Source organism: Oryzias latipes, chromosome 23 (genome assembly GCF_053564925.1).
Source record: "Oryzias latipes strain Hd-rR chromosome 23, Olatipes_Hd-rR_3.1".
Classification (NCBI taxonomy): Eukaryota; Metazoa; Chordata; class Actinopteri; order Beloniformes; family Adrianichthyidae; genus Oryzias; species Oryzias latipes.
The window spans coordinates 2890722-2910726 of NC_136259.1; the positions used below are offsets into that span (position 1 = coordinate 2890722).

General features: G+C 42.4%; 1 protein-coding gene across 2 annotated transcripts in view; it reads right to left on the bottom strand.

The window, feature by feature from the left end:
- Window positions 1–408: 408 nt before the first annotated feature.
- The window catches only part of camk1da (calcium/calmodulin-dependent protein kinase 1Da), a 176640-nt gene continuing 157043 nt past the window's right edge, over window positions 409–20005 (bottom strand). For both annotated transcript variants that reach the window (XM_011473673.4, XM_078941769.1), the window contains exons 6-11: window positions 18188–18263; window positions 10570–10682; window positions 9793–9871; window positions 9574–9661; window positions 6839–7088; window positions 409–4031 (exon numbers count right to left, since the gene is read on the bottom strand). In XM_011473673.4, coding sequence (XP_011471975.2) covers window positions 3907–4031; window positions 6839–7088; window positions 9574–9661; window positions 9793–9871; window positions 10570–10682; window positions 18188–18263 — 731 coding nt within the window. In that variant the 3' untranslated portion in view covers window positions 409–3906. The remainder of the gene's footprint in view (window positions 4032–6838; window positions 7089–9573; window positions 9662–9792; window positions 9872–10569; window positions 10683–18187; window positions 18264–20005) is intronic.

The following is a 20005-nucleotide window of genomic DNA, read 5'->3' on the forward strand; positions in this document are numbered from 1 at the left end:
ATGTTCTAAAGCACAAACTTCTACCGCACTTCTATCAGTCCTAATAATCAGCAAAATACAGAATAGGAGACTTTCAGATCACAACAAACACATTCCAAAACACAAAGACATCTGGTTCGTCTGGTTATCTGGGACTGTCCCCCCCAGAAATGCTCCAAAACAAATTCCTTTGGCCAAATAATGTGGCAAAACATAAAAACTGCAGCTTGGTAATATGGATCATTTGGGTCGTGACTAGCGGCTAACAGGAGTACACGCTGCCACTACTTTATCAGTGTCAGTGTGTTGTATGGGAATGTCTTAAAGAGTTTCCTCGGATGTATGGATGATAGGGCTGCGTATCACCAATAATTTTCATAATCGACTCGATTTATTTGATGATATTTTTTCTTTTTTCGATTATTTTGATCCATTTCATTCACTTGGAATTGATTCAATATTGAACTTACATAAATTACACATTTAGACATTTGTATAGAAATACAATAATCATTTATATATGTTTTTAAGATATTTATATTAATCTGATACAGTTCACATACTGTAAAATGCATTTGTGAGATAATAAACCAATGAGATTGTTAACACCATCAAGTGTTTCATGATTTCTCAAGAGGAGAAGCTCCAACTAAAATGTCTCTCCTGATGACGTTTCAGTTTGGCCACTAGGTGGAGCTGGCGTTATAGCATCACACTTTATTCCAGAAGATTTGAGGAAAACTGTGCTTTAGACCACAAATGGTTACTTTTAATAAAGTGTTTTCTTAGAAGGGGTTGGAAATTTTCTGCCTGTGATTCTAGAAAGCTGTTCATTTAGTCAGTAATGCATGTTTAGGTCTACCAAGTGTTAGCATTAGCCGTCCTATGGGAAATTCCATTATATGTTAGCATCAAGCTACTGGACTTTGGCTTTATCATTGTCTTCCGTTAGGTCACCGGAAAAGGAAAGGCATAAAAGATCAATTTCTACATTTATGGATCAATTTTTGAACTATTAAGCTTGGATCGATTCAGATCCATTAATCGATTTTATCAACCCAGCCCTAATGGATGACATAATCTCCTCCACTAACCAACGGTTATCTGGTATCGACTTGACCTGTCAGGACTCATGAGTTGGGATCTTCAACAAGGATCGATGTGGGATGTTTTCTAAATCTGCAGCAGCTCAGTACGACTTTTAAGCTGCATTTTAAATATTAGAAAAAAAGTTCAACTCCATTGTTGACATTCTTTTGTCACCACAACTCTTTAATCACTCATGCAATTAGCAGAAATCAGCCGATTCTGTTGTACGTTTTCGTTACCAAAGTAAACCTTTACGTTCGGCTCTTCATATCAGTGAGAGCCGATACGGAGAGCTGCTTTTCTTTGACCAATGTTTATCTTGTAAATGTTTAGGTTTCGCCTGAGACATCTGGGTGTTAAAGGGTTAAAGCAGTTTAAGAATGAGGACTGGTTGGTTAAAAAAAAGTGTGGTTTTTTTTACGTTTGAGTCATCTTTAGGGCCCAGCAGGTGAAGCTAAAAACAAAAAGGAGGTCGCAGAAAACTGAAATCCAACCTCTGAATAATTTCCTGGTTGCTTGGATGACAAAAGTATTTCAAAATAAAAGGAGGAAAATTCTACTTTCCTAAAGACTAAACTTTTTCCCCCAATTGTCTCCATCAGGAACCTTTAGATGAACTTCATTGTTCTCAAACCCAACTGGAGTCTTTGGCTACATTTCACAATAAAGGGATTAGAAAGCCTGCCTTTAATGAACTGGATTCTTATGATGCGAGTGAGCAGATGCCCTGCAGAGTTCTGCCCTGCTCTCTGATGTGACCTTTCAGAATCAAGTCCATGAAAAAAAAATCCCAAAACCTGACCATCCACAGCCCTACTCCGCCTTTTCTGTTTGGACATTTCATCTGTCTTCAGCCTCAGACAGTGAACTGGGATGCCCTCTGGGGGTGGGTGGGGGGTGGGTACGGACAGCAGAGGCAGTGCTGGCCGGTGCAGCTGCAGAAACTCTGAGGACCTCTGGACTGGGTGCAGCTTTGCACAACTGGAAGGTTGGACCATGGCTTATCAGAGAGGAAAAGAATTCAGTTCTGGACGTTCGCACGGGTCACACGTGTTTAGCCGACCTCTTGCTGCGTACATTAACGCGTGTACGCATTAAATCCTATGGCATAGCTTACGGATTTGACCCAGAACCATAAACCAGACGTTACATTCTCCATCCTAGAACGTTTTTACAGAAACATGGCGCTCTCTCTCCAAGGCTGCATGTTTCTTAGAAACCTGTATGCGCATCCCTTAAAGGGTGATTGTTATAAACTTTATAAAGCAAATATTTGAGACGACAAGCCGCCCTCTCTCTGTGAAACATATGTACATGGCAGCTGACACAAAGACCAATAAAGCGCATCCTCGCCTCGCCACGTCAACAGTCATGTGGTATCTTTAAAGCACTTTTTCAAGCACAGACAAACACAGAGAGAGGACAAACAACTCCATACGGACACAGAAAATGTCTTAAAGGTGCTATGTGTAGCATTTTCATGAAGGAGAATCAATGTCAAAGAAGTTTGCAGTAAAATGTGTGTAAACAAGTGTCGGCTTCGGTGTAGCATCTCCGTTTTAAAGATGGATTCAAATCAATGGGACCCAAATAAATGGGTTTACAGGTGACAAATGTTTCAAAGCGCATTTATGAAGAGGGCGTGGTATCTCTGTGAAATGCTGATTCCATTCACAGTGTAAAGTTCCTTTAAACATTAGCTTAGCTTGCTTATGAAAGACTTTTTTTGACCTTGGCTTATTGAAACTGTAACGCTATGTTCACACGGCCTTTGGAAATGCGCGTTCCAGCGACCGCTTTCAATGAAAAGTCTACGTAAACGCATGTACTGTATGTGCGTGTTTTGGGCATTAACACTCAATTCTTTTAGGCGTCCATTGAGCGCACGTTAAGCCAGTTGACCAATCAGGGTCTCAGATTTGGCAGCTACGTATGGATGGCGTCCTTTTCAATTCACGGAATTCCCGACCGGTGGAAAATCGATTATGAAGGAGTAATTAATACTATGACACCAAGTCTTTGATAAATCGTAATAGAGCTGAGAAAGAAAAAACCTGGAGCAAGGATCGCCAGCTTTGCACTGCTTCGACATTTTGCATCAAGCGAGCACATGCGCTAGTATCGGGTAGCGACAGTCCAGTGTGAGCACCGTACACCACCTGTGCAATGAAAAAACCCACGTTCAGGGCATTCTGGTACGCACCCCCGATGTGTATGTGGCGTTCACGCCTACCTTGAATTTAGACGGCAAAGCTTTCCTTGATGCATACAAATAAGCTATGGCTTTAAAAGAAGTTCACCTATGTGTTTTTAAGAATCCATGTTGTTTTTTGTATGAATAAAAACATTAGTTTTTATACTCTATGATGCTGATCATGGCTTTTTAAATCCTAGATATAATTAAGGGTTCAAATGAATCATTAAAAAACAAAATGGTTGTATGACGTTTGCTACGCTTTACATAAGCACCTTTAAAATAACAATTGCACAGAAATGAAAGAGTCCAGTTGTCAACAGCTTAATAGGAGCAGGAAAAAAGATTCAGGAGGGAGGGGGACCGACACGGACTATGGGATGTCAGCAGGAGGGTGGATCTCCTGCCGCACGACGCTGCATGTGCTCCTGATTGGCTTACGGTTTGATGCTTGACTTGGTGGGGCGTGGAGGTAAAGTCCTCTGCTCTTCTTCGAGCAGGGCGGGGCACTAGGTGGGTGTAGGGGGGGGCACATGTAAGAGAAGGATGTGGAGGACGAAGAAGGGCGCGGTCTTCCTCCGTCTCCTCCTCTCTCTGTTTCACAGTGCTGTGGCCTCCCAGCTGGCGCCCCGCGGGACCTGGCGTCACTTGGTCTCCGTTAGGACAGGGGCGGGGACAGCGGAGGGGCGGGGATGGTTTAGCTCCACCCCCGCAGCGGGAGAAGAAGCAGCGGATGCCAGACTGCAGGGAGTCACGGGTGCCGGTGCGCCTGCGGAGAACAAGGAGGTAAACGGTTTTAGACAACAGCGGCGCGTTAGCTTAATGCTACGCTCATGTCAAACACGATTCGGATCACGTTTACGTCCTCTGCCTGTTGTTGCAAGATAAACTGGGTCCTGTCCAAAAGCGTGTTTTTGAACTTACTGCCCCCACAGCGTTGTGGGAGGAGCTACCATCAAACGTTTTTTTTGTCTCATTGCTACATGGAAGACACGGATGAGGTTGTGAGATCAGGTTGATTTTGAAGAGTTCTACAAAAGTATCGGTAATCCCGTCTCCATGTCCCGTCTCCATGACATCATTTAGATCAGTGTTTTTCAACCGGTGGTCAGGTGTGCCATCTGAAATGACCCATTCACTGATCTAAAAACATTTCCCATCTCCAGGATTTCAGCTCTGTGTTCATCCAAACAGGCCCTGATAAACACTGAGCAGTTAGGAATACGAAAGATCGTAAAATACTTTTTTCTTTGTGTTTATTTGATTCTATTAAAGACATTTTGATAAGAATGACGGTACCGCGATTTAGCCACAGCTTCAGCTCTGTTTTCAGAAAAGTCCCGCCCCTTCAACTGTCTCCACCAATCATTCTTGGAGTCTTAATCACATGTCATCAGTCTGACCAATCAGAAGTGGTTAAAGTCTTCACTTCCTTGTTCTGATTCTGCTCATAAAGTCTTTCAGTTCTAATACCAGCTAAAGCTCGTCTTTAGCGGTGTAGCTTTCCACAGAATCCGGTGTCAGACCGCGGAACAAGTGAACAAAACCATGAAGCTCAGAGACGAGAGTCTGTCTGCCATCACTACATCTCCCATGATGCATTGGGTTAAAGTGACAGCATCTCAACGTACAATGAGTCTTCCCTGTTAAACGTCTTGAAACCACAACAAACACACATCCAACAGTCTTCAAATCTTCTAACTTAACTTTTATTACATCTTTTAGAAAAAACAGCTGCAACTTCCAGTTTTTTCTGCCACAATTATCACAGAAATGCATGTGAGATTGCAGAGGGGCTGTACATCAATACAGACTATGAGTTTCTCCTTTTTATTAATTTTTGGATGCTGGTGTGCCGCGGGATTTTTTTCAAGGTTTAAGTGTGCCGTGGCTCAAAAAAGATTGAAAAACATTGATTTAGAGGTTCTCCCGGTACAGTGAGCTCCACCCGTCTACTACAGGAGCTGCGACTAAAGGACGCTGCTTTCAGCGCTACTTCCGTCTCTCTTTTTGTCTGACGACTTGCTGTCCCACACTGGTTTACAAATACAAATAATTAAAATAGGATAAAGTTCATGACGAGAACGAATGGCAACGATCAGATCCTCCTATCCTCCATGATGGTTATGGACTTCAGCTGTTCTCTCCTAAAGCTGACTTTCTGATTGGTTGACATGGTCCAAATTCTTTGCCAAAGTTCAGTTTGTTGAACTCTGGTAACATTTAATTTTTGCCACGCCATGTCGCTCAAAAAGTGCTTCTGCACCGCAGGACCTCTGATCACACCTGTGCATTGACTCAACTTTGAAACTGGACGAACATGAAGCGCAAAAAACATGGATGTGAACGTAGCTTAAAGGTTTTTTTTTGGACTCATTTGTATTTAGAGTTCAAGATTTCCAGATGTACGGAAAGTTCAATCAGCGGTTCCATTTTGTTATTCAAGTGAAACTGCTGTTCTTTGTGTTTTGATTTTTCACTCCTAATGCCAAAAGTTCAACAGATTCCTCAGAAATCCCTTTCTGAGACCACAGAAAAGGAAACCTCAGCATTAGGAGAGGAGACATCCACCCTCTGTGAGGTCTGTAAACAAAAGCAAACATCTAAAACTGCGTTCACACCAGACGCCATTCGCACGTCAGAGGGCATCAGGTTTAATGTTAAGTCAATGTACAGACGCGATCTGAGGTCAATTTTGGCTTCAGGAGGGGTGTGCAGGATTGGTCTACGAGGCGCGTCAACCTCGCTGTCGCCGGACTGATGCGCCTCGTCAAACCATCTGCCACGCGACTCGATCATTGGGCAGAAAAAAAATCCAATATGGCTGCTTGATTTTCCTTTGTCCAGCGCAAACTAATGTAGGACAAAAAGTCATCAAACTGGGTCACAGAAACGGCGGAAAGTGGCCGTCGTTCCGACCCAGCTCCGGGATCTCACCGTACCGGGAGAGACTGAATGATCTCATGAACCCAGAAATGGAGACTTGATTACTAATGATAAGATTTGAGCAAAAAGCAGGATTGGATCGAACACTGGCAGGTTGATTGGTATAAAGCCTTCGTCACAACTGTCCTTAGGGTTGGAGAAGGGGTTTCTGCGGGTGAAAAAGGGGTAAACCTGTGTGGGGCACACAAAATATCCAATTCGCAGACTCTATGTTCATGCACATTTTTTAGCTGTCATGCTGCAGGCGACAGGTGTTAGTATAATAAAAGATAAAGTGGGCGAGATGATGGCATATTGTACAGATTTTTATTTTGGACACTAAATCCCAAAGACCGCACAAGTAGCCAGTGAGTGTTTTCCATGTGACAAGTGTGCGTTCCTTGTATAAAGCCTGATGTAGGAAGTTAGACACTCAGAGTGTAGTTTGTGTCTAGAACCTACAGGCATTTCCGTCTCATGTACCCGCCCCGGGACGTCCCTTAAGGTGGCTGTGTGACCCTCAAGGGAACTTCCAGACACGCCTGTGCTACCCTGAAGACCCTCCCTGTGACCCTCTATGAGCCCGGACAACCCAAAAACTCGCAGCACCCGTATGGCTCAACCCGTTTTCTCGCCGTCACCTCCACTCACATTCCTTGCGGGAAGCGGCTGTGTTGTTGTCTGCGGGGTTTTTAGTGGCGGTGCTGTTGGCGCTCTGCACCCCCTGCGCAGGGTTTTGGCTCTGGGCTGGTTGGTTCTGACCGTTCTGGCTCGGGTTTTGGGCCGGCCTCTGCACCTGGGCTTGCCGTGAGGGGTTGGAGCCGTCCATGCTGCTGTTCATGCTGCTGCCGAGCTGCAGTCGTCTCATGTGCCGCACCACAGCCGTGGCATTGAACGCTTGCTGCAGAGAAAAACAAAGCTGCTCAGAGGCCCTGTGGAGGAGTGTCTGTCCTGAGACTGGGATATCGAGGGTTTGAATCCACATAGCCTTCCTGCTTGACACTCATCCACAGCACTAGGCTTGATGCTTAACCATCAACATCAAAGAAATGTTGACGTTCTATTAATCGTAGCTTTTCGACAAATTACCTAATTAACATAATTCAAACGGATTCTGAAGCTGAGAAAAGCAGCATTGTGCTAATATGCAGCACTGTGTTGCATATTGGTGCAAAGATGCTTTTTCTGCATCAGAATCCTTGGAATTATGTCCATTTCGTAAACTGTTGAAGAGTTACGGTAGTTAAAAGAATGTCTCCAAATCTGAGGGCTGCATGTGAAGGCTGCTTGGGTCACAGCGCCGCGGCAAGTGCTGCCCAAATTTAACCACGGATTCGACTGAGGCCAACGAATACGGCCTTCTTTTTCCCAATTTCGAGGATTGGTCTGGCGTATCCTTCTATGCTGTCCAAATCCCGAGATGCACTGCGGCCGAACCCGGAGATTTTCTGACAACATCGGCGGACTGTGAAGCGGGACCCGGAGTTGGAGATAATCACACATCCAAGATTCAAAGTTGGATCAAATAAGCCAGGAAAGTGTTGAGCTCCATGCCCGGTTCACTACTCCTCTATGTTCGGGACTCACGGTTGCTAGGCGACAGGACATTCGTCAAGGTAACGTTTGGAATTATCTCAAGGCTAGACTCGTCCTGATTCACTGCCGTTAACATCCGCCCCACCCGCTTGACAAAGGACCCGGCAAACGACGCCCGAGTCTAGCCGTTGAAGGATGCAGCCCTCCAATTTGGAGACACCCAAAGTATTAGTTATTTGCTGTCGCTGGTGCCAGCTCCACTATTACAGGGTTAAACCCCAAAATAGTTCTAAAGCGTAAGTGAGACTGCAGGTCACTGGACTTTTCCTTGACGCTTAAAGCTCTATTAATGAACTAATGTCTCATATAAGGAAGCGAGACAACAGAGTCAGAGACGAGTCAGTCAGACTTTACTTACTGCGTTCACAGTAACTCTAGAACTCGTCAGTCACACGCTGGATGTTAGCAATGTAAGTGTTAGCCACTTTAGCGTATTCACAACACCTTTAACTCCTAGCCCTGTTTGCAACACAAAAACAGACTGATACCGCTAAATCAATCGTTAGTGTGACTAGGCTAACGCCCAACATTGTTATTAACACATAAATAAAACCTCAGCCCGACACCGCTACCCATTAGCCACATAAGGAATGTTAGCATGGCGTTTCATGGCTGCCATTAATTCCACGAGCACAAAGGTAAGGGATGAACAGAGTGGAACTCAAAGATAAACTGAGCGAGTGTATCCAGGAACAGAGTGGGCGTAAAGCTCTGACTGCACGCTCGCTGGGTTTACGAGTTCGTGAGTGTTCAAAGGGTGTGTTTGTCACTTGAGGGCGGTAACCTTTCTGGTTGATCTGATTGGTCAAAGTTTGCAGGTCAAATCCGGCAGGGCGGGACTTTCATTTCTTAGAGGCTTTAATAGAAAAAAAAAGGGGGATGTAACACGGATTAAAACGTTAACCAACGGCCAAGAACAAGGTAAAAAAGTGCAGCGAGTTTTTCTCATGTGAAAATCCCCAAATGAAGCAGTAAAATGAAGATTCATTTTATACTGCATGGGTGATATGCTGCTCCATTGTTAGCATTTGTTAGCCACATGCTAATACACGCTTCCTGTACTTTGAGTTGCGTAGTAGCTCTGTCCCGGGCTAACTAAAATGTATATTTACCTAATAAAGTGATTTACCTATTAAAGCCTCTAAAGGTTCTTGAATACAGCCGCTCAGTTTATCTTTGCGCTCGTTCAATTAATGGCAGCCATGAAACGCCACATGTTAGCCGCCTTAGTGAATTTACAATTCCTGTAACTCACACCCGTGCTTGCAACACGGAAATTCACAGGCCGACACCGCCACATGTTAGCCGAGCTAGCGTATCCACAATAACACCCAAACTTGTTTGCAACTTGTAAAAAAACAGACTGACATTTTGGCAGAGTGCAGTGTACCTCTGGAAAGTACTTCAAAAATCAGTAGAAACAAACGGAATTAATCCATATAAGTCGTTTTCTGAAAAAAATGTAGGCTTTAAATGTAACCCTAACCATTATATTGCAAATAATACTGCACTTTTTGTGTTTTAGTTTGTTAAAATTCCACATAAAACATTTGAAAGTGATCCTGGAGTTGCAGAAAGGAGAACACAGTTAGCAGACTCGTTTCTCGGACTTAGATGCAAAAGTTCATACTCTTAAGTTAAGTTTACACTCTGGGGATCATTTCTGACGGAAAAGAAAGTCGTCGGGCGTCTGTTTCTAAATTATTCTTTTATTTCCTAACATAAAAGCATATCTGCATGTGATAAACTTGGCAAAAAACGGAGAACAAACTGCAGTCCACAAATCTCACCCTCCACTTGCTCTTGGCAAAATTCTTTCTGATCTGCCGGCTAACGGACTCGTGGATGTTCTTGCACAGAGCGGTATCCCCAGCGATCCTACAAGAAGGGGAAAAAAAATCATTGCAGAAAAACACACAAAGAATTCTCTTTTAACAAGCCACAGCTTCAGTCGATGTCTATCTTTTTTTAATGTCTGTGCCGCCTTTGATTTGGGCTACGCTTCTCACCAGGGGTGTCTGAGGGCCTGCTCACAGGTGAATCTCTTGGCTGGGTCTTTCTCCATCAGGCAGCTGATGAAATCCTTGGCTAACAAAAGTGAAAAAAAAAAAATGTTAACTCTGAAACAGAGGGAGAGAAACACTTCACACAGAAAATGATGGATGTCACTTGTAATGTTACCAGCAATAGCTAAGACAAGAAAAGCTCAAATGCAACGCGACCCTCTTCTTTTCCTTGTTCATGATCAACACACGGAAAAGTAAGCTTTGAAATGAAAATGTGTCCTACTGTCTTTCTGTCTGACGGCTGGTAGGGTTGTGGGTTTTCTCAAAAGTTTATCTCGCAGATTTTATTGCTTTACTCGGACACACATGTGCATAAATGCTCAGCACATGTGGTCGCAGGCTGCCTTGGAGACGTGTTTAGTGATCCAAACAATGAGAACCCAGACAAAAGGTCAGGAATGTCAGGTGTGCGAGGACCAGATGGTAACCGGTCAATGAAAAACAGCAGGTTTGTCAGAAAGAGGTGAGGGGAAATGGCAAACACTGAACGACTGGTGAGAAGAAACCACAAAGACTAAAGACTAAAGGTGAGAAACATGGAGAATTAAGCTCAGCAGGGGTCAAATAAATAAATAGAAGTACAACATTGTGAAATAAACAAAAAGGAAGGAAGTTTGTAGACTATGGGGAATAAAAAACACAGACGCTATAAAGTAAGGCAATTAGAAGCTATACATGCCCCGAGATCAGGGAAAGAAAGTAACAACACCGAAGGCTCACCGGAGTCGGATATGTCATCCCAGTACGGGGCGTCAAACTCGTAGTCGGCTTTGAGGATCTGCTCAAACAGCTTGGAATCGTTCTCATCGTAGAACGGAGGATAACCACACAACCTGCAGAACACAAGTGCTCGGTCAGCAACCCGCTGCTCCAGCAGACATCTTTCAATCTCCCTTATTCTAGGGTAAGTTGAAGAGTGTAGTATTTTTATTCAACATGAACCATGAACAAATTGACAGAAAAAAAATACAAATCTAGTTTCCTTTAGCATGAGTATACTTGATAGGAATTGAATAAAAGTGCAATCTTTTTGCAGAACGCTCTAAGTGGTTAAATGCATTGGTGACTGTTTCTTAAGGTGAAGGGAAGCTTCTCTGCCATCAGAGGGTCAGAACGCGGCGGCAGCAGAGGAAACCATTTCTCTCTCTGGACCCCTTCTGCTGCGCTCTGGAGGTCCTGGAAAATGTTTGAAGACCCTCTGCTCATCCACCGTTCCCTTTACTGCCCTGGTGTAGCGCCTTCAGGGCTTTGAAAGCAGACCCAACAGACTTACAAACAACTTTTATCTCCAAGTCTTTCCCCTCTATGACCTCGTCGCTGTTATTTCCATCTTCATCGCTTTACCAGATACTTTTTCACAGGTTAAGAGCAGTTGTTGCCTTTTTTTTATTCTTGCTTTTTGACTTGTTTTTACTATGTACAAGTACTACGTCTCGTAAAAAAAGTGCGTTTCTATTCCCACTACTTCACCTAAAGAAATTGTGATTGGTTCAATATTGGTCTTTTTTTTGTTTTCATTGTGAAAAGTAAAAAATAATGACGACATGTGGGGAGGCGAGCGACCCAAAAAAAGTGACCAGCTGTCTCTTTCAAACTCCATTTAGATTTGATTCCTTTCAACAGAAATGACTTGGAAAAAGCTTTAGGATTTTATTTATAATCCACAGGTCTTCTTTGAAATTGTTTCAATTCCTTGATTTTTATGGTAACTTCTGTTTTTCCTACGTTAGTTATTTATTGTGAATACTGTAAACATATATTTAAGTTGGAGATTTAGCCTGGACAGCCAAGAATCCCATTTTTTAGAATGTGCTTCCTAAACGTTGAGCTGTGTTGACATGGTACACATAAACTGTGCTCCCCCGCGGTTGACTTGATTCAAGGGGGTAATCCAGGAAGCATGTTTAAACTAGCCTGACTTTAAGCCTGAACTCTGGCTGAAATCTGCCTGAACTTGCTTACTCTGGGTATGTCGGTTCCAAAAGACCGGATATGAGTTAGCGTAATTGCGCTCGACTTGGTAACCCTGGGTTAATGCACGTGCACAGCAAGTACATAAAGACATTCTCAATGGATCGCCGATTTACGGAGTCACCATGGAAACAAACGCGTGGTGAAAAATAGAGAGCACTATACTTCAGTGAGGCAGAGTCTGAGATTTAAATGACGACGTATGAAGATTATACGTCCATCAAAAAAGTAACACGGCTGCATCATCAGCAAAAGAAAGAGTTTCTGCTTGGAGACAAATAACAGACAAAGTAAACGCACGAGTTTCTGATCTTATTTCCATTTTCCTTGTGATGCATATATATATATATATATATATAACTTATCCAATTTTGCCAACTTAAATGAATTACTTCTATTGGTAACAAGTAATTGAGTTAAATTTATTCAACCTAATTTCTTACGTCTATTAAACTCAATAATTATTTATACAACTCAAAGTTACGTATTTATCTAACTAAATGTCATATTCCTTTAATTCAATTAATCCTTTTTCCATCTTAATTTATTGTAATTCTTGAACTCTCATTTGTCTAAGTTTGAACCGGCAGATATACTCATTTTTATAGCAATAAAAAGAACAAAACAATATACGCTGAGTGCACAGTCATTTAGGAATTTTCCGACACTATCATTACGTCATTTGAATGTAGTGGTGCTATATAAACTCATCATCCTCTCCCTCTCACTCATGGTGCAGAGACTTAAGCATAGTAGGACAAAATAACTCAGCAAAACACAGTTAAACAGCTAAACAACTAAATACATTTGGTCAAAAACCCACTATTAAACCCAAATCCATCCAGACAGGCAAAGGGAATGGTATCCCACAATACCTTGCAGCACCAAAGTTACACCTACTTAATTGAATTAATTTGAATGAAAGTAAAATAAATGTCTGAAAACGACATGTTATTTTTAAACTGACTTAACAAAAAAATGATTTATCTTAACTGAAGCAAATAATTAACTTAGATCAAAGTAAAAAGTTTATTTTTCCAACATCCATATGTGGTCTTATCACCCTCTCACGGTGGAAAAATACACTAAATCATCTTCATGCTGCTTCACCTCTCTGAAAACAAACTAACCTTCAACTAAACCTGTTCCAGACCAGGTTATGTTCAGAGCATGAGTTGCTATGGCAACTTGACATACCCTGAAACATCCCTCCATTTCTGTAACCGAAAGCTGAGGTTATCCACTTCCTTAGCCTCAAAGTTACCGTGGGAGCTAGCATTGCTTTCTGGAATACCCCCCAGGTTGGGTCTTTTGTTTCTGTCTGCCTCTGTGTTCTGCAGGTCATCTGTCACTCCTTCTGGATGGTTTCCCATCCCCTACCTGCTGCTCTCTGTGGAGGAATGCTCCGCTGCCTGCACTTTGTAATCAAGCTTATTTAAGTCCTCAGTGTCTCTGTTAGCGCTGTGGTTTTCCTGCTCAGACGACACAGAGGTCTGCTTGCCCTTTGGTTTCTTGACTTTGCTTAGTTCATATTTTTGTCTTTTCGCAGTTTTCCCTCTTGCGAGATTTGTTTTCCTGTTCCCACATTTTCTATTGCTTATTCAATCGTTTCTTGGCGCATTCTCACTACATAGTGCACTATCTATAGGGCATTTGCCATTTTGTAGTGCTGTCCGAATCTACAAGTCCAAAATTGAGTGCCCTAAAATTTCCCAGAAGTCTCTTTGAAAAAACCAGTGTGCATCGATGCTCACTAGATCGGCCAATATTGACCACAATGCATTGCGTTGCCAAAGAAATGTATTTGAATGTATTTTTTAATCAACCATCAACGTTTTTATCTTCAGAAGACAGTGGATCATAAATAATTGCCTCAAAACGCTCATATTGATTAGATTTTCACTTTCTGTAATCGATGATGTCATATCCGCTGTAAAAACAAAAATGTAGTGAGCGCGGTGAACGAATTGCTTTTAAAATTCAGAGCATTACATAATGCTGCACTATCTAGTTTTTTAGTAGTTAGGGGTTAAGGTGGTAATTCGGACACAGCCACAGATTCTCTCGAGAATCAAGTGGTAGGGGTGAGTTCTTCCAACAAGCTCACTCCTGATTGGTGAGTGTGGCTGCCATATAAATGTTGACTCAGAATGACTCAGACCAATCCCTGCTTACAGATCATTTCTGGTTCCAACATTCCAACATTCGTATCGCACAATTGATGCAATTCCAACAGATTCTGAAAGCTGAGAAAAGCAGCTTTGCGCTAATATGTAACGCTTTAAAATATATCATATATGCAAATTAGCACAACGCTGCTTTTTGAATCCGTTGTATCAATTGCGCAAACGGTTAAAAAGTAACGTTAATTCAAAGATTGTCAACAATGAAGATGCAGCTTTGGTGTTAAAGGGTTCAAATGGGAGCAAGAGGGACAAAATGAATAATTCGGCCTATTGCAACCTGCCCCCAGTGGTTCACGGTGGAACATTTGGTCATTCCATCCAGAATGTGAAGATGAAGGTTAAATCAACACCTAACGTCCGATGTTTACAATCAGCACACAAATAACAAAAGAAAAAAGGTAATTTTTAAAACTAGAACAAGATTTGTTTGAATATTGGTTCTGATGTTGTGGCAATTGCAGGACCCGTGGAGACAGATATTAAAAGCAGGCAAAGTTTTGCAGAGCACAAATTTAATACCAACACAAAAAAAAAACAACAACTGGGATTTTGGATCAAAGTGAGCAGAAGCTGTCAGTTTCACGTTCGGACGAGCTGCCAGCTTCCAGAGTGAATGAAAAGAGATCCATTTCAGTTTAATTCTTCATAATGAGCTGCAACTCCAGCAAAGACATCGTCTGCAAATCATTATCAAAGGTTGCATGTACCAGGAGTTATGCAAAAAAACTGCTTAAAATACCGTTCTCCATCAATACACATTTGAAAACAGGAATAAGGTAAAACGTCTGGAAGAAAGAGGTTTCCACCTGTGGTGAGAGGCGACAGGCTTTGTGTTTTTTTTTTTCCCTGTAAGACCTGGCTGCTTCTCTGCTGACTAGACAAATACACACAAAAGGAGGGAGCGACACAGTGAGCAGCAGTCCTCCTCTTCTGAACGCACACAAACACCCACCAAGGTTACCGAGTGATTATCATGGCTGATTACCTGATGTGATCTTTCCACCTGAGAAGCAGCTGAAAGCTAACAAGGGTTGAATCCCAGCGCTAATTGTGCTTGTTCTCAGCAGGGAGTTGCTCCTTCTGTCCCTACACACACGCAACGCAACACTAAACACACACACACCACGCCAGGTTGACACAGATAGCTGCGTGTCTGACGACTGCATCTGACCTCTGACCTGCAGCATATTCAAGAGATGTATATTAAGTAGACTGATGATCTCTGGCATCATCTACAGGAAACAGGAAGCCTTAGGGCGGGGGGGGGGGGGGGGGGGGGGGGGGCAATTCCAGGCCTTGAGGGCCAGTGTGTCTGCATGATTTCCAGATATTCTTGCCCTACTCCTGGCTGATTACCTGGTTCAGGTGTGTCCAGCCAATCAGAACATACCAGAGCAGGGTATGTTGGAAAACATGCAGGAATGTGGCCCTCACTGCTCACCTCCGCCTTAGGGTGTACTCAGACTGGACACATTTGGTTCTCTTAAAGTGAACCAAGGTTTGTTTCCCCTGATTATCCAGAACCAATTTTCAGTCTGAACACACCCAAGTGGACCCTGGTGGACCAGGAACCGCTCTCTGACCCATCTGTCAAGGCGGTCTCGGTTCATTTCCAATCGGACTGAACCCAAATGGCCACCGTAGCCAGTGGTCTCCTGTGTATCGTTACACGGCACGCACACGGCGATGCTGTGACGTCATCGTAAAACTACCTCGTCATTACTCAAAAAAAGGAAATTACCAGCCAATTAAGTTTACGAAAAAGTAACTTGTCATTTCAACCAGAAAATTTTATGTTTGTAAATATGTGAATGAATCATGTCGATTGTACATAAAAATAATCCATTTAAAAGTTACTAATTTCAATCATGTTGATCCAACATGATACCATTAAATTGGATACATTAGTAATCGCAAGGAATTGTGGGATACCATTTTCTTTGTCTATCTGGGCAGATTGGGGTCTAAGTGTGAGTTTTTGTCCATGGGTTTTATTGTCTAGCTGTTTTATTCTGTTTTAACTTGTGATTTAAACTGTTATGTTTATTTTTTTTTTGCACCATGAGTTAAAGTTTGGTAGAGGATGATGACCAGCCCACTTGTGTGGCAAATTGTTAATGTTCCAATACTGAACACAGAGTTTGTGGTATTTGAGCTTCTCTCTTGTGATGTGGGACTTTGCTGGGTAATTCATGTCTTTGTTGTGAAAATTGAAAGACCCATTGGTTGTAACTTTGAAACAACATATCAATTACAGACGTATAAATAAAATAAAAGAAAAAAATAGAAATTTAAGTTAAATAAACTTATTTTACTTAGGTGTGACCAATTGAAGTGATTCAATTAAGTTGGATAGACTTTTTTCTTTTTGGAGTGAGCAACAATATTAATTTAAAGTTGGGTCCAACTGCTGTATTTAAATTGAATCAACTTAAATTTATTAGTTTGAACCTAAATACATTAAGTAGGACCAATATGATTCATTTTTGTTCAAGTAACGCAATCTAATCATGTGGAAATCCTTTCCATAATTTTTTTATGTTCATTCAAAGTGAACGTTTTTTGAGTGTATCAGAATTCTCTTAAAAACAATAACATAACACACCAACGAGACACAGCAACTCATTGAAATGGGGTTGGATGAATGCGGGCTCACGAAAAAGACTTAACGTGACACAAATAGATTCTTACTGTTTTCCCGGGCAACTATACATTAGGACTTAAACATTGTCCATATAACCTGACAGAATCAAACGTAAATGGATTTATGCTAGAGTAGCAAGCAAACATATGTTTTCTATGCAACTGTAATTGTCACTTTAAAAAGTTATAATAAATAAATAATGAGTTATTTCACATTAAGGAGTAGTTACATTTATTTTTCCTTACATTTAGTTACATGTATAAGTTATATCTGGCCCTTTGAGGACAGCCGCTATGCTGATGTGGCCCTCGGTTAAAATGACTTTGACACCCCTGCCTTGAGCCCTCATAATTCCTGACCAATGAGTGAAGAGATCATTAGTCACGTGGTTTTGTTTACAAGCTTATTTCCGGACCAGGAAGGTCCGCTTGACGGCGGTCTGAATACGGACCAAACGAAGGTTCAAGACTCAAACAGGACCAAATTAAGCGGACTCTGTCTGGACCAAATGATTTTTCCAGTCTGAAAACCCCCTTAGTCACAACTGCCCTTACGGGTGGATACGGGCTGTCTGGGGGCAGAAAATAGGTAAACTGTGCAGGGCATGCTGGTCTTATGCACACTTATATATCCTGTGCACCCTCTGTGTGCGTAGCACTGGGTCAGAAAGGGGCCAGATCTCGCCCCCTTACTAAAGACTAAGGTGCGGTGTAAGAGCACTGCACGTCATAAGTGCATGTAACTTACATTATCATTGAAAATACTTCCCGATCCACAAGCCTCAAGGGAACTGCAAGACACACCTGCACTCCCCTTTGAAGGAAAAGGAGGCCCCTCCAAGTAGCCTATTAAGTGCATAAAATGAATGCAGTTTTCAGAAGTCCCACGTTTGTGGTAAAAAATCTGTGTTTAGACAGGATATGAAAGTATTTGAATTTTGATTTCATTAAAAAAAATGAATTTGGTTTGTTGCAAGTCTTGAGTTGTCCAGAGTTTGTGTACTTTATGTTATGTACTAACTAAAAGAAATCAAGAACTTAAATGGCTGTGCTGTTTTTGTCTCAAGAACCTATTTTTTTTTATAAATAAACCAAATATAAAGAGTTAAAATGTGAAACACACCGACTTCTCTAGTCAAAATGGTGACAAAGGCCATTTTCCTTTCTGATATAAATTCATAAAATGTCCACAGCCTTAAATGGAATTCAACTTCAAGAAAAAAAGCGAGGGAAAAAAAATCTGAAACAGTCTGTGTTGCCCACACAGTCATCATCATCACGGGGGGTCCAATCAGCCTTACTGAGGGAAAATATGTGCAAATATAGACAGCATGGGTGAACCACGGGTGAGCACAGCTTGGGTTTAATGCTAGCCAACCTGAGCTGACCCAGCACTATTTGCTGTGGATCCACGTGTGTCATTGAAGCTGTTCAAAAGGTTCAGTTAATCTGATGTTTTCTGCTTCATCTAAGCAGACATTTTGCTCTCTGGTGAAGAAGAATTGATCGGATAAAAGAGAGGTCAGGCTGGTACTTACAGGATGTAGGCGATCACTCCAATGGACCAGCAGTCCACTGCTTTGCTGTAGGGCTTCTGAGCCAGGACCTCTGGAGCTGAAAGACAGGGTGTGAAACCATAAAAAGGTTTAATGAGACTGTTCGGAAGAAAAAAAAACATCCAGATGTTTATATGCAGCTTCATCAAAATCACACGTGGGCTCAGTTTACGGTGGGAAATTTAGACTTTCGGATTCCCACGACTCTATGGGCGTAGTTACCTTCAGCAGTTTGTGAAGAGGCTGTCCTGGTCTGAACCTCCTCAGCTGCTCTACACAACCAGCTCTAATAGAAGAGAGTTCCTCTTTTTCTTGATTCTGATTTGTGTCTGTTTGTGCACTCATTGTCTGGTGTTGGGTTCATTGTCAACTGTCCTGGTCTATCAAAAACACTGTAATAGACTTGATCCCCTTTAGGCTACCCTAAAGATTAAGGTTTTGCTTTTGTCAAAGACAAATAAAAACAGAAACAGATAATATCTGATATCCCCTGTTGGATATTCAAAGGCAATAGGAAGCCTAAATTAGGGTGTGTACCTCCAAAATCTGTGTGGCACAAAGGGACATTTGAACCTCTGTTGGATCCACCATGGGTGACCCATGGGTGAACTGCTGACTGTACCCTCAGTCGGAGTCTGACACCAGCCTCCAGTAGTTTCTTTTGAGGAACAGCAATATTTGGTACTTCTAGATCACCTGTGGACATTTTCAGCACCTTACCTTATAGGTACAGTGTGCAATGGTAGGCACCTGAGGACGTTGCTCCCCCCACCCACAGTCCAGGGGGTGTAAATAAGATGCTGATGTGCCGGCTTCCTGTTTTTGAATCAGGTAACTCGCAGAGCTGCTTTACTTGGCTGGAGTTTGGGTCATGACAGATGGTGTAAATCCTGTTTGACTGAGGGTTTGTTGTATGGACTAGGCGTGAGTTTATGCAACACACCGTTGATCGTGTCGTTGATCGGTGCCCTACTGTCCTCCTTTTTACGTCTATATACGACTTTCAGTCTGGCTAAATAATCAGGTGTGATAGCGCATTAATTCTTTTCTAGATCTCTTCCCCAAGCTTACACCCCTGTAGGTTGTATTCTTCCTGTTTGCTGTGCTTCTTTGACTTTCCTAATGCAGTGCATGTGACTGTGAACCTTCTGGCATGTTTGACGTTATTTGTGGCGTCATTTCGGTCGTCTGGTATTGTTGTGCCATAGAAACAGCCTGGGGAAAAGTGTTTGTAACCTGCATTAGTGTTGTTGTTATTTACTTGGTGCAACAAATGCAACGTTTTGAAACGACTCTTGAACTGGCTCTAAGAGTCACTCAAAAGTTAATTATAATAGCTTAAATAAATAACGGCTGTGCAATCCCTTGGGCTGTCTGCAGGCAAACACCTGTACAGGCCAAGCAACATGAAATATCAAGGTTGTAGACCGCTCAGTGAGGTGGTAGGGAGAAAGTGTTCATGCACCTTTTTTTCTATGGGCATGCTACGAGGGGCAGGTCGTAGCAACAACATCTAAGGGTAAGTACAGGTGAAGTAAGTGAGATGTCGGCATGTTGTTCTGATTTTTCATATTTTCCATCCCTCAAAACCTGCACACCTGCAAGGGGCCCGCTAGTGCTGTTCACGTGATAAGTGCGTGGTCCGTGCCTGCAGCCTGACTGTTAGTAGTGAAGAAATTAGACAATCAGATCATAGTTTGTTTGGGCATCCTACAGGCATCCTACGGACAGTTGCATATCACCTGCACACCCCATCCAGGCAGCATTTGCACGCGGTCAGTAAGGAGCCAACACTCCACC